Source organism: Hylobates moloch, unplaced genomic scaffold (genome assembly GCF_009828535.3).
Source record: "Hylobates moloch isolate HMO894 unplaced genomic scaffold, HMol_V3 SCAFFOLD_28, whole genome shotgun sequence".
NCBI classification, from domain to species: domain Eukaryota; kingdom Metazoa; phylum Chordata; class Mammalia; order Primates; family Hylobatidae; genus Hylobates; species Hylobates moloch.
In genome coordinates, this window is record NW_026652303.1 from 2,226,331 (window position 1) to 2,237,358 (window position 11,028).

Sequence of the window (11,028 nt, forward strand, 5' to 3'; positions counted from 1 at the left end):
TCCGTCTCAAAAAAGTAAAAAAGAAAAAGATTACTGGTACAAATACGAAGTCTAAACCATATAATAAATATTAGAAGCTAAACATAACTTTTTGAACTTCTCAGGCTATCCACAAGTTAAAACAAGTCAGTAGTGTAGCCCCAAAATGGAAATGTTAAGTTTCTAAGCAGCCTAATCCAATAAAATAGTATGCATTTATCAAATGAACCTATCAAATTATTCCAGTAAATTTTCCTCTTAATCCAGTTTTTTCCTATTGATTTTGGGGGGTGAGGGGTATAAAAAGGAAGTATAGTGAGGTGGCAATCTAAGAGACCCACTTGTAGAAGTGTGGGTGCCAGAAGAAGTGGGACCTGATGTACCATTTTCACTAAGATAAATGGGTAGGCAACAGACTAGCTGATTTTCCTGACTCAGCCAGAGGGAAAAAAATGAAGAGATGTTAGGGCCGAGACAGAGGCAGTATGAACAAGATGGTAGTGTCTTTTTCCTCATGGAGTTACCTGTCTAGTAGAATATGAGTCTTTGCAGGTTCTTAAGAAAGGTAGTGTTGGCCAGATTTGGTGGCTCACACCTGTAATCTCAGCACTTTGGGAGGCCAGGGTGGGAGGATCACCTGAGTCAGGAGTTCAAGACAGCCTGGCCAACATGGAGAAAACCCATCTCTACTAAAAATACAAAAATTACCCGGGCATGGTGGCGAGCATCTGTGATCCCAGCTACTTGGGAGGCGGAGGCTGAGAATTGCTTGAACCTGGGGGGTTGCCATGACCGAGATCGCACCGCTGCACTCCAGCCTGTGCAACAGAGCGAGACTCTGTCTCAAAAAAAAGCGTTAAAAGCAGAGCTCTGGGAAGACTTGGAAGAGAGACAGAGACTAGCTATAGAAAGACCAGATGGGGATAAGAGCTGAGTAATCAGCGCTCACCACCAATAGGGCCAGTCACGGTTTTCTAAGTAAGTGCCTTCCATGTATTATTTCATTTAATCCTGGGAAAAACCCTATAATTGCAGCTAACTGGCTTTCAGATGAGATTTATTGAATCCTGTCTTGCCAAAGGGCACCTGACTGTGAGTCAGCCTGAGCCCAGTGGTGGCTGCAGTCAGAGGTGAGGATGTAAACCTGAGAGAGACAGCAAATGAGCAGCCGGTAGTTTTATTATCTTTAGTAGTTATTCAGCCCTTGGCCTGCAGATATGGCTCCTGTGAATCCCCTTTCTGTGTTCTATTAGGTTTATATTAAAATGGCAAAAACCGCGATTACTTTTGCACCAACCTAATACTTCCATATCGAGCTACTACTAGACCCTTGTGTGTGTGTGTGTGTATACGCTTATACACACACACACACACGTTACTGTACAGTCTGTGAGGAGTAAAATCTTCAGTGCTTAGGATCCCAGAGTCAGTTATTTTGTTTCTTCAGAAAGACTGTCCTGGCTGCCACCTACATGGTTATTACGTGAGTCCTGCCATGATTCCAGGGATCTGCTCGGCTCTGTGGCATGGGCCCAGTTTACCCATAAAGCCTTTTGTGGCCGAGCACAGTGGCTCATGCCTGTAATCTCAACACTTTGAGAGGCCAAGGTGGGCAGATCACTTGAGGTCAGGAGTTCGAGACCAGCCTGGCCAATATGGTGATAAACATTAGCTGGGTGTGGTGGTGCACTCCTGTAATCCCAGCTACTCAGGAGGCTGAGGCAGGAGAATCGCTTGAACCCAGGAGGTGGGGGTTGCAGTGAGCCAAGATCACGCCACTACACTCCAGTCTGGGTGACGGAGCAATACTCCATCTCAAAAAAAAAAAAAAAAAACCTCTTGTGACTGCTGTCTTTGCTTTCCTTCCTCCATCTGAGGCTGTCATAGCAGATGCCGCCTCTCAGCCCTCCATCAGGCCCCTTGTCCCCCTCCCTTTGGCCGTCACTTCTTGTCTGACGTCTTTTGTGAAGGTTTACCCTGTCTTTTTTCCATTTGCGTGTGATGTTTATATTCACACGTTCCCCTCTTCCCCCGTCCCCTGTCTAGGATTCTCCACAGTCACATGTTCATTTTTCACAACTTCCTTGCCTCCCTCCCCAACCCCATCATGTCGGTGTGATTTTAGATTACACTCCATATATAGTTTTATATGCAGCATTTTTTCACATAGAAATTTACTGTGAACGTTCTCCTTTTTATTAACTATCCTTCCAAAACATACTTTTAAGTTTTTCTTGTGTGGAGTGACTATTACTGAGCCAACCCCTACTGAACATTTGGTTTCTTTCCTGATTTTTTACTCTTAAACACTGACCTTTTTTTTTTTTCTTTTGAGACGGAGTCTTGCTCAGTCTCCCAGGCTGGAGTGCAGTGGCGTGATTTCGGCTCACTGCAAGCTCTGCCCCCCAGGTTCACGCCATTCTCCTGCCTCAGCCTCCTGAGTAGCTGGGACTACAGGCGCCCGCCACCACACCCAGCTAATTTTTTGTGTGTTTTGAGTAGAGAAGGGGTTTCACCATGTTAGCCAGAATGGTCTCGATCTCCTGACCTCGTGATCCACCTGTCTCGGCCTCCCAAAGTGCTGGGGTTACAGGCGTGAGCCACCGTGCCCAGCCAACACTGACCATTTTTTTAAAACTTTTCAGCTGGGCAAGGTGGCTCACGCCTGTAATAGCACCACTTTGGGAGGCTGAGGTGGGTGGATCATTTGAGGTCAGGAATTCGAGACCAGCCTGGCCAACATAGTGAAACTCCATCTCTATTAAAAATACAAAAAAATTAGCTGGGCGTCGTGGCGCATGCCTGTAATCCCAGCTACTGGGGAGGCTGAGGCAGGAGAATCTCTTGAACCCAGGAGACCGAGGTTGCAGTGAGCTGAGATCGCACCACTGCACTCTAACCTGGGCGGCAGAGTGAGACTCTGTCTCAAAAAAAAAGTTTTCTTGCATACAAATTTTTCTTTGCATCTTTGATTATTTCCTTAGGATAAACTCCTAGAAGGGGAATTACTTGGACCAAAGGATATGAGAACATTTGTAACACTCTTGATACAAATTGTCAAAATGACCTCCAGAAAGATGATATGGTGTCTTTTTCAAAGGAAAAGTTAAAGTGCTTTTTAAGATTTAGAAGGTATTATCTTTTTGCTTTTCACAGGGGACAGTCAAAACTTCACAGGGGGGAAATCAAGTTAAATTCAGAGCTGGATTTAGATGATGCCATCCTAGAGAAGTTTGCTTTCTCCAATGCTCTATGCCTTTCTGGTAAGTTACTACTGCTTATGGGATAGGGTACTACAGTTGTCATTTCACTGAGGGAAGTTTAAATATTTAGTCACGATTTTGGTATATTTTCAGAATACTCAACAAAGACTTAGCATTCCTTTTCCTTTTTTTCCCTCTGTCAGAAAAAATATCTAGTATAAAAGATAGTACTGTGCTGAAGTTACTCATTCCTTATTAATTGTATTAATAAAGCTTAACCTCTCCAAAAGTATTTTTTAGATGATGATTATATTAGCCTTTGTTTTTTTCTCTTCTCTCCATGCGATTGTTATTCTTAGATAGTCTCTAATCCAGACAGAGAAGCCCAGCCTTGTGTGACTGGGCACAGGTCCCGGTGTAGAAAAACATACTCTAGTGTTTCATAGGAATGGGACCCAGAGTCACAGTGGCTGTAAGTTGGTTCTGAAAGATCCATGTCCTGAATAAAACTATACAAGTTCTTTAAGAATTTCTTCTGCCGGTAGTCTACCTTAGGTGGCTGCTGCAGCATCCTGTCCATCCCACTCTGAGGGGCTTCGGAGATTTCTGAGGTTTACTGTTAGTCCTGAGGAGTGAAGGGGAGGCCAGGGAAGTCTTAGTCCTGCCCTATCTGCAGAGCTACCTATGGTATCAAGATGTACCCTACCCCCCTCAGTTTCCAAGATGTAATATTAGAAAATCAAGAGTTCTACTAAATGTAGCTTTGGTCTTCTAATAGGGCATGGAAAGCGATTCAGTTTCCTCTGTCCACTTTAATTCTGTCCTTTATGATAATTAACTATTCTTAAACTATATTCTCAAGGTTTTAGTACTTTTTCTTAAACTATTATTGAAATAGTAGTGAAGATGCTGTGCAATTATGTATTTTATATAAATGTGAATATGATGATAAATGTTCCATTATTAATTTTTTTCCCAGTAAAACTGGCAATTTGGGAAGCATCACTGGATAAATTTATTGAATCTATTCAGTCAATTCCTGAGGTAATTATATCAATTTTATGCTTATTCAAGGATTGATTTTTATATGGAAAAAATATGAATTTCCCAGTATAACAATATATAGCTGTCCATCAGTATCCATCGGAGATTTGTTCCAAGACCCCACTGGATACCAGAATCTACCAGTGTCCAAGTCCCTGATATAAAATGGTATATATTTGCATATAACCTATGCATATCCTCATGTATACTTTCAACCATCTCTAGATTACTTAAAATACCTAATATAATGTAAATACTATATAAATAGTTGTTATACTGTATTGTTTAGGAAATAATAACAAGAAAAAACAGTTTGTACATGTTCAGTGCAGATGCAACCATTCTTTTTTCTCTAAATATTGTCAATTTGCAGTTGGTTGAATCTGCAGTTGCAGAACTTATAGAGGGCCGATTGTTTAGGAGTACGACATTATTATAAACAATAAGAAAGCTACACTAAACTTAAGAACTCCCAGTTACATATAAAATGACACATTAAGAAACTTCATATTGATTACTTTTTACTTTTTAAAACTTCAAATTGTTTCCTCTGTTGGTGCAGTATTTTTTTTTTTAATATTAATATAATTGAAATGGGGTCTGGCCATGTTGCCCAGGCTGGTCTCGAACTCCTGGCCTGAAGCAGTCCTCCTGCCTCAGCCTCCCAAAGTTCTAGCATTACAGGCCATGAGCCACCATACCCATCAGTTGCACTATTTTTAATGTAACTGAATTAAAGAAAAAAGTGAAATGTTTCCTCTCTGAGAATGGAAATTATGACCACTTTTCCTGATTTAAGAAAGTGTTTTGCTAAACTATGAGAAAAACAGTGGTATGAAAAATACATATAAAGTTATATTAAAATTTCAGTATACATTAAAAATCATCTTATTGTAATTAACTATGTCTTTATTGTGAAAGAGTAATCTAATTATACTTCGGAAAGGAGGCCCTGCTTTTCTACTAAGAGATTAGGAATGTATATATCCTATGAAATGCTGATGAGAAGGGAAATGAAAAAAGAGAATATACAATTTCTACCTAATAAAATTATGAAATTTCAAGGTGAGTTAAGACATTAATCTGGGAGACAGCCATCCTAAAAAGTATTTACATAGGATCCAAATTATGCCACTTCAGATTTTGCCCTGTTGACCTAATGCTTATTAGAAAGAGAGATACATGGTTTTTTGGTTTTCCGATTCCCTCTCAACTAGGCTTTAAAAGCTGGGAAGAAAGTGAAACTATCTCATGAAGAAGTTATGCAGAAAATCGGTGAACTCTTTGCCCTAAGGTAAAAGTTTTCTCTCTAAATAAAATATTTCATATATTTAACAATCTCAAGAAAACATTCCCATAGTTCTGTGGTGACAAGCAAACATTTACACCTTTATGGGAACTGTAGCTGTTTTCATTTCATTGATTATAAGCAGGGAGAACTCTTACCCATTAGAAGTAGTTGGGCTATGTTAAGACTGTACTGAAAGAAATTACGCATGTGCAAAAGAGATCACGATTCATCTACATTAAACCCACATTAAGGAGCGCAGTAGGTGTTCTTTGAAGGTAGAAAGACATATTCCCAAATTTGGTTAACGGGAATTCTCTGTAAAAATATATCACTGCATCATAATGCTAAATAGACCTAATTGCTACAGAAAAGTTTCTTTGAATCCGAGACACCAAGATGCCACTGGAGAGAAAAACTGCTGCCAGTTAAACTATGACAATACTTTTTTTATCAGAGGATTAAAATTTTACACTTACTGAAATAGCTTTTAGTCTTAGCTGGATGTAAATTATATCACATTCCCTCTTGGGCATATATGAAAAGGAAAGCATAAGAAAATAAATTATTTAAGGCAAAGACAAGTAAGTCTCAACTGCCACCTGTCAGACACCATTAATTTTAAGATGCCTCGAGATGTTAAAATGGGAATAACTGTGTCTAAAAACTGATGAATCATTTTAAATAAGTGTCTGGAAAGGTTTTCAGCTTATTTTATTCTTGTAGTTGTCCCAGGATTTATGGAATGAAACATCCCAGATGTTAGTGTTTTTCTCACAGGCAGCATTGTCCAGTTTATCCCTTCTAGCATGTGGAATGAGTTACCAGAGCTCATTGCAAATGTTCACCTAAGACTTGTTTTTCCATATTCTCCTTAGATGCTCTGCCTGGAGAGGAGAAGTGGTACGGTGTTTCATTGTCTGTATCTCTCATAGTACAGGACCTCTAGTTCAGGGTACCAACAAAACTTAAAAACCCATCCATCAGGAGCATCCTGCAGCAGATCTGAAGCTGCAAATTCTCTGAGAAGTAGGGTAGAGAGATTCTTCTCTCCTCTTCTCTTTGTCATGCAAGCAGAAATTGATGTAGTGAATTATAATATCCAAACTGAATAATTAGGACTAAATATATGTAGGTTTGTAAATAATTTCTATAAAGGCTTACTTTTATTATCCTGTTTCCTTACCTGTACAATAAAAATGCTTATTTGTTAATACAAGGAATGTGATACATCTGTGAAAACAAACATGGCAAATAATATTAGATTAAAAAAACTAAATCTAAATTTATATAGGGTATGATCCCATTTGTGTAAGCAAATAAAAATATTCATGTTTATCTTTATATGCATACACATGTACATGTGTTTGCTTGCACACACATGCATGTATGAATACAGAAAGATCTGGAAATAAACAGCCAAGTGTCTCTACAGGCCTGTCCTTGGGGAGAATAAAGGATTTAAGTCGTGTGGTAGCATAAGAGGGCCTACCATTATTTTTCTGAATCCTTCTGTAGGATATTTTCCTTTTTTTTTTTTTTTATCGTGAACAAGTATGTATGTGTTACTTTTTTATTATTATTATTTTTAAGACAGGGTCTTGCCTTGTCACCCAGACTAGAGTGCAGTGGCATGATCATAGCTCACTGAAGCCTTGATCTCCTGGGCTCAGGGATTCCTCCTGCCTCACCCTCCTGGGTAGCTGGGACCACAGGAGTGCTCCACCACACCCAGCTAATTTTAAAAATAATCTGTAGAGACCCTGTCTTGCTCAAGCGATCCTCCTCCCTTGGCCTCCCAAAGTGCTGGGATTACAGGTGTGAGCCACCACATCAGTTTATGTGTACTTTTATGGCTTAGATTTTTATTTAGTTAAACATCTAAGTGTAAGGCCAGGCACAGTGGCTCACACCTGTAATGCCAGCACTTTGGGAGGCTGAGACAGGTGGATTGCTTGAGGCCGGGAGCTCGAGACCAGCCTGGCTAACATGATGAAACCCCATCTCTACCAAAAATACAAAAATTAGCCAGGAATGGTGGTGTGTGCCTGTGATCCCAGCTTCTTGGGAGGCTGAGGCACGAGAATTGCTTGAACCCAGGAGGCAAAGGTTGCAGTGAGCCAGGATCACGCCACTGCACTGCAGCCTGGGCGACAAAGCAAGATTCTGTCTCAAAAAAGAAAAACGCTGGGCATGGTGGCTCACGCCTGTAATCCCAACACTTTGGGAGGCCGAGGCCGGTGGATCATCTGAGGTCAGGAGTTCAAGACCAGCCTGACCAACATGGAGAAACCCCATCTCTACTAAAAATACAAAATTAGCCGGGCGTGGTGGCACATGCCTGTAATCCCAGCTACTCGGGAGGCTGAGGCAGGAGAATTGCTTGAACCCAAGAGGCGGAGGTTGTGGTGAGCCGAGATCGCGCCAGTGCACTCCAGCCTGGGCAACAAGAACAAAACTCTGTCTCAGAAAAAAAAGTAAGTGCAGACTTCTTATATTAAAATGTAGAAATTAAGAGAGAGAGTATGTATGTGTATGCTTGCTTGTCTAGTGTTTGCATAAACACTGGAAATATACAGAGGAAACTAGAAGGGATTACTGATAGGGAAAGATACAGATAAGAATAAGAGTAAGATTTATCAATTTTTGCCTGTTTATATCTTGATCTGCTCAGGAGGCTGAGGCAGGAAGATCACTTGAGCCCAGGAGTTTGAGGCTGCAGTAAGCTATGATTGTGTGACTGCACTCCAAACTGGGTGACATATGAAGACATTATCTCTAAAAAAATTTTTTTAATAAAAAACAAAAAAGTGTGTACATATTAAATTTTTTTTTTGTTTGAGTTGAGTTCTCACTCTGTTGCCCAGGCTGGAGTACAGTGTCACAGTCTTGGCTCACTGCAGCCTCTGCCTCCCAGGTTCACACGATCCTCCCACCTCAGCCTCCCAAGTAGCTGGGACTACAGGCATACACCACCACACCTGGCTAGTTTTTGTATTTTTTGTAGAGATAGGGTTTCGCCACGCTGTCCAGGTTGGTCTCGAACTCACAGACTCAAGCAATCTGCCCGTCTTGGCCTTCCAAAGTGCTGGGATTACAGGCATGAACCACCATGCCTGGCCCTAAAATTTTTAATAAAAAAAAAGAAGCTTAGGCTGGGCATGGTGGCTCACGCCTGTAATCCCAGCACTTTGGGAGGCTGAGGTGGGCAGATCACGTGAGGTTAGGAGTTCGAGACCAGCCTGGCCAACTTGGTAAAACCCTTTCTCTACTAAAAATACAAAAAATTAGCCAGGCGTGATGGTAGGCGCCTGTAATCCCAGCTACTTGGGAGGCTGAGGCAGGAGAATCGCTTAAATCTGGGAGGCAGAGGTTGCAGTGAGCTGAGATCGTGCCATTGTACTCCATCCAGCCTGGGTGACAAGAGTGACTCTGTCTCAAAAAAATAAATAAAAATAAAAATTGAAAACAAAATGAGTTTTTTTCTGTCTACTTCATAAATAATGTTGGTATTAAAAATTGAATTAATTTGGTTCAGAAGTTTGAAACCCATTTGTAAATTTTATTTACATGTTTGTTGGAAGTATTTTGCAAAGGTCAGCATTAACAAATGTTTTCAGCCAGATGCAATGCCACATGCCTGTAGTTCCAGCTACATGGGAGGCTGAGGCAGGAGGACAGCTTGAGCCCAGGAGTTCAGTTTGCAGTGAGTTGTGATCACACCACTGCACTCCATCCCGGGTAACATAGCAAGACCCTCTCTCTTACCAAAAAAAAAAAAGGAGTTTTCATAAAGCACTAAGTAAATATTAAATATAATAGAAACAATGATTTTTAATTCAAGATAAATAAAAAGTTATAATTTTCCCTTTTTTAAAGGCACCATATAAACTTGAGTTCAGACTTCTTGATTACTCCTGATTTCTACTGGGACAGAGAAAACCTGGAAGGACTTTATGATAAAACGTGTCAATTCCTTAGCATTGCCCGAAGAGTTAAGGTACATATTTTGCACTTTTAATGAGAGAAAAAGACACGTCGCCTATAAGTTGAATATGTTTAACTGCTTGCAGAGAAATATCTTGCTTGACTTCCTTTCAAATCTCTTTATATTTCCCCTTCTTGTCCTCTGTACAGTCACTTCAATTTTTTGTGTCAAAGGATCTTCTGATATTAGCTCTACAGACTAGATAAGGTTGGTGAATAAGATGAGAGTTTGGAAGCCTAATGGTCCATCAGGAAGTTCTTGTCAAGTTTCAAGCAAGAGTTCATGACTGATCCTGATCTGTCATGGTGACAGTGAGAATAGAAATAAATTTAAGAAAGAATCATATAAGACAAATCAAGTGATGGGTAGTGGCAGGCCATGGAGAAGGAAGGAAGGATGACTGATGTTTGCCTGGAGGTGACAAGTACAAAGGTGGAAAAACAATAATGAGAGGTCAGAGAGGGGAGGTGACAGACTAAATCTAAGATATGCTGAGATTAGAGTAGCAACAAGATATCCAATTAGCTCCGTCATGCAGGCATTTAGAAGGGCAGAAGCAAAGTCGAGAAGAGAGACGTGTATTAAGAAATTCCCAGCACTTTGGGAGGCCGAGGCAGATGGATCACCTGAGGTCGGGAGTTTGAGACCAGCCTGGCCAACATGGCGAAACCCTGTCTCTACTAAAAATACAAAAATTAGCCAGGCATGGTGGCACGCACCTGCAGTCCCAGCTACTCGAGAGGCTGAGGCAGAAGAATCACTTGAACCCAGGAGGCAGAGGTTGCAGTAAGCCGAGGTCGAGCCACTGCACTCCAGCCTGGATGACAGAGTGAGACTCCGTCTAAAAAAAAAAAAAAAAAAAAAAAAGCTGTAGTGATGGAGGTAGACCACATGGGGAAAGAGCATAGAAAACAGAAAATTGACATTAGTACAATGTCTGCACATAGTTCTGTGACATTTCGCCACATCTGTAGATCCATGCAACCACATGATCAAGACACAAAACTGTGCCAGGTGCGGTGGCTCATGCCTGTAACCCCAGCACTTTGTGAGTCCAGAGGTGGGCAGATCACTTGAGGTCAAGAGTTCAAGACCAGCTTGGCCAATATGGTAAAACCCCATCTCTACTAAAAATACAAAAATTAGCTGGGTGTGGTGGCACGTGCCTGTAGTCCCAGCTACTCGGGAGGCTGAGGCAGCAGAATCGCTTGAACCCAGGAAGTGGAGGTTGCAGTGAGCTGAGATCGTGCCATTGCACTCCAGCCTGGGCATCGCAGCGAGACTCCATGTCAAAAAAAACAAAACAAAAAGACACAAAACTGTTTTATCACCACACAGTTCTTCCTCATACTACCCTGTATAGTCACACTGCCCTCCCCCTACCTGGACTGTCCCTAACCCCTGGCAGTGAGTAATCTCTTCTCCATCTCCATAATTTTGTCATTTTGAGGATGTTATATAGATAGTCATACAGTATGTGACTTTTTTTTTTTTTTTTTTTTTGAGACAGAGTCTCACTCTGTTGC

The 11,028-nt window shown here is 41.1% G+C and overlaps 1 protein-coding gene across 4 annotated transcripts in view; it reads left to right on the plus strand.

Annotated features, from left to right (window-relative positions):
- The window catches only part of LOC116463186 (required for meiotic nuclear division protein 1 homolog), a 45,814-nt gene that overhangs the window by 23,804 nt on the left and 10,982 nt on the right, over positions 1–11,028 (plus strand). For 3 of the 4 annotated variants that reach the window (XR_009211997.1, XR_004246602.2, XM_032146182.2), the window contains exons 7-10: positions 3,136–3,242; positions 4,162–4,226; positions 5,444–5,520; positions 9,394–9,514. Coding sequence is in view for 2 of the 4 variants with exons in the window: in XM_032146182.2 (XP_032002073.1) it covers positions 3,136–3,242; positions 4,162–4,226; positions 5,444–5,520; positions 9,394–9,514 (370 nt within the window). In the remaining 2 variants the exon portion in view is untranslated. Of the gene's footprint in view, positions 1–3,135; positions 3,243–4,161; positions 4,227–5,443; positions 5,521–6,392; positions 7,288–9,393; positions 9,515–11,028 lie in introns of those variants that run through there. The other variant, XM_032146184.2, reaches the window with a different exon arrangement.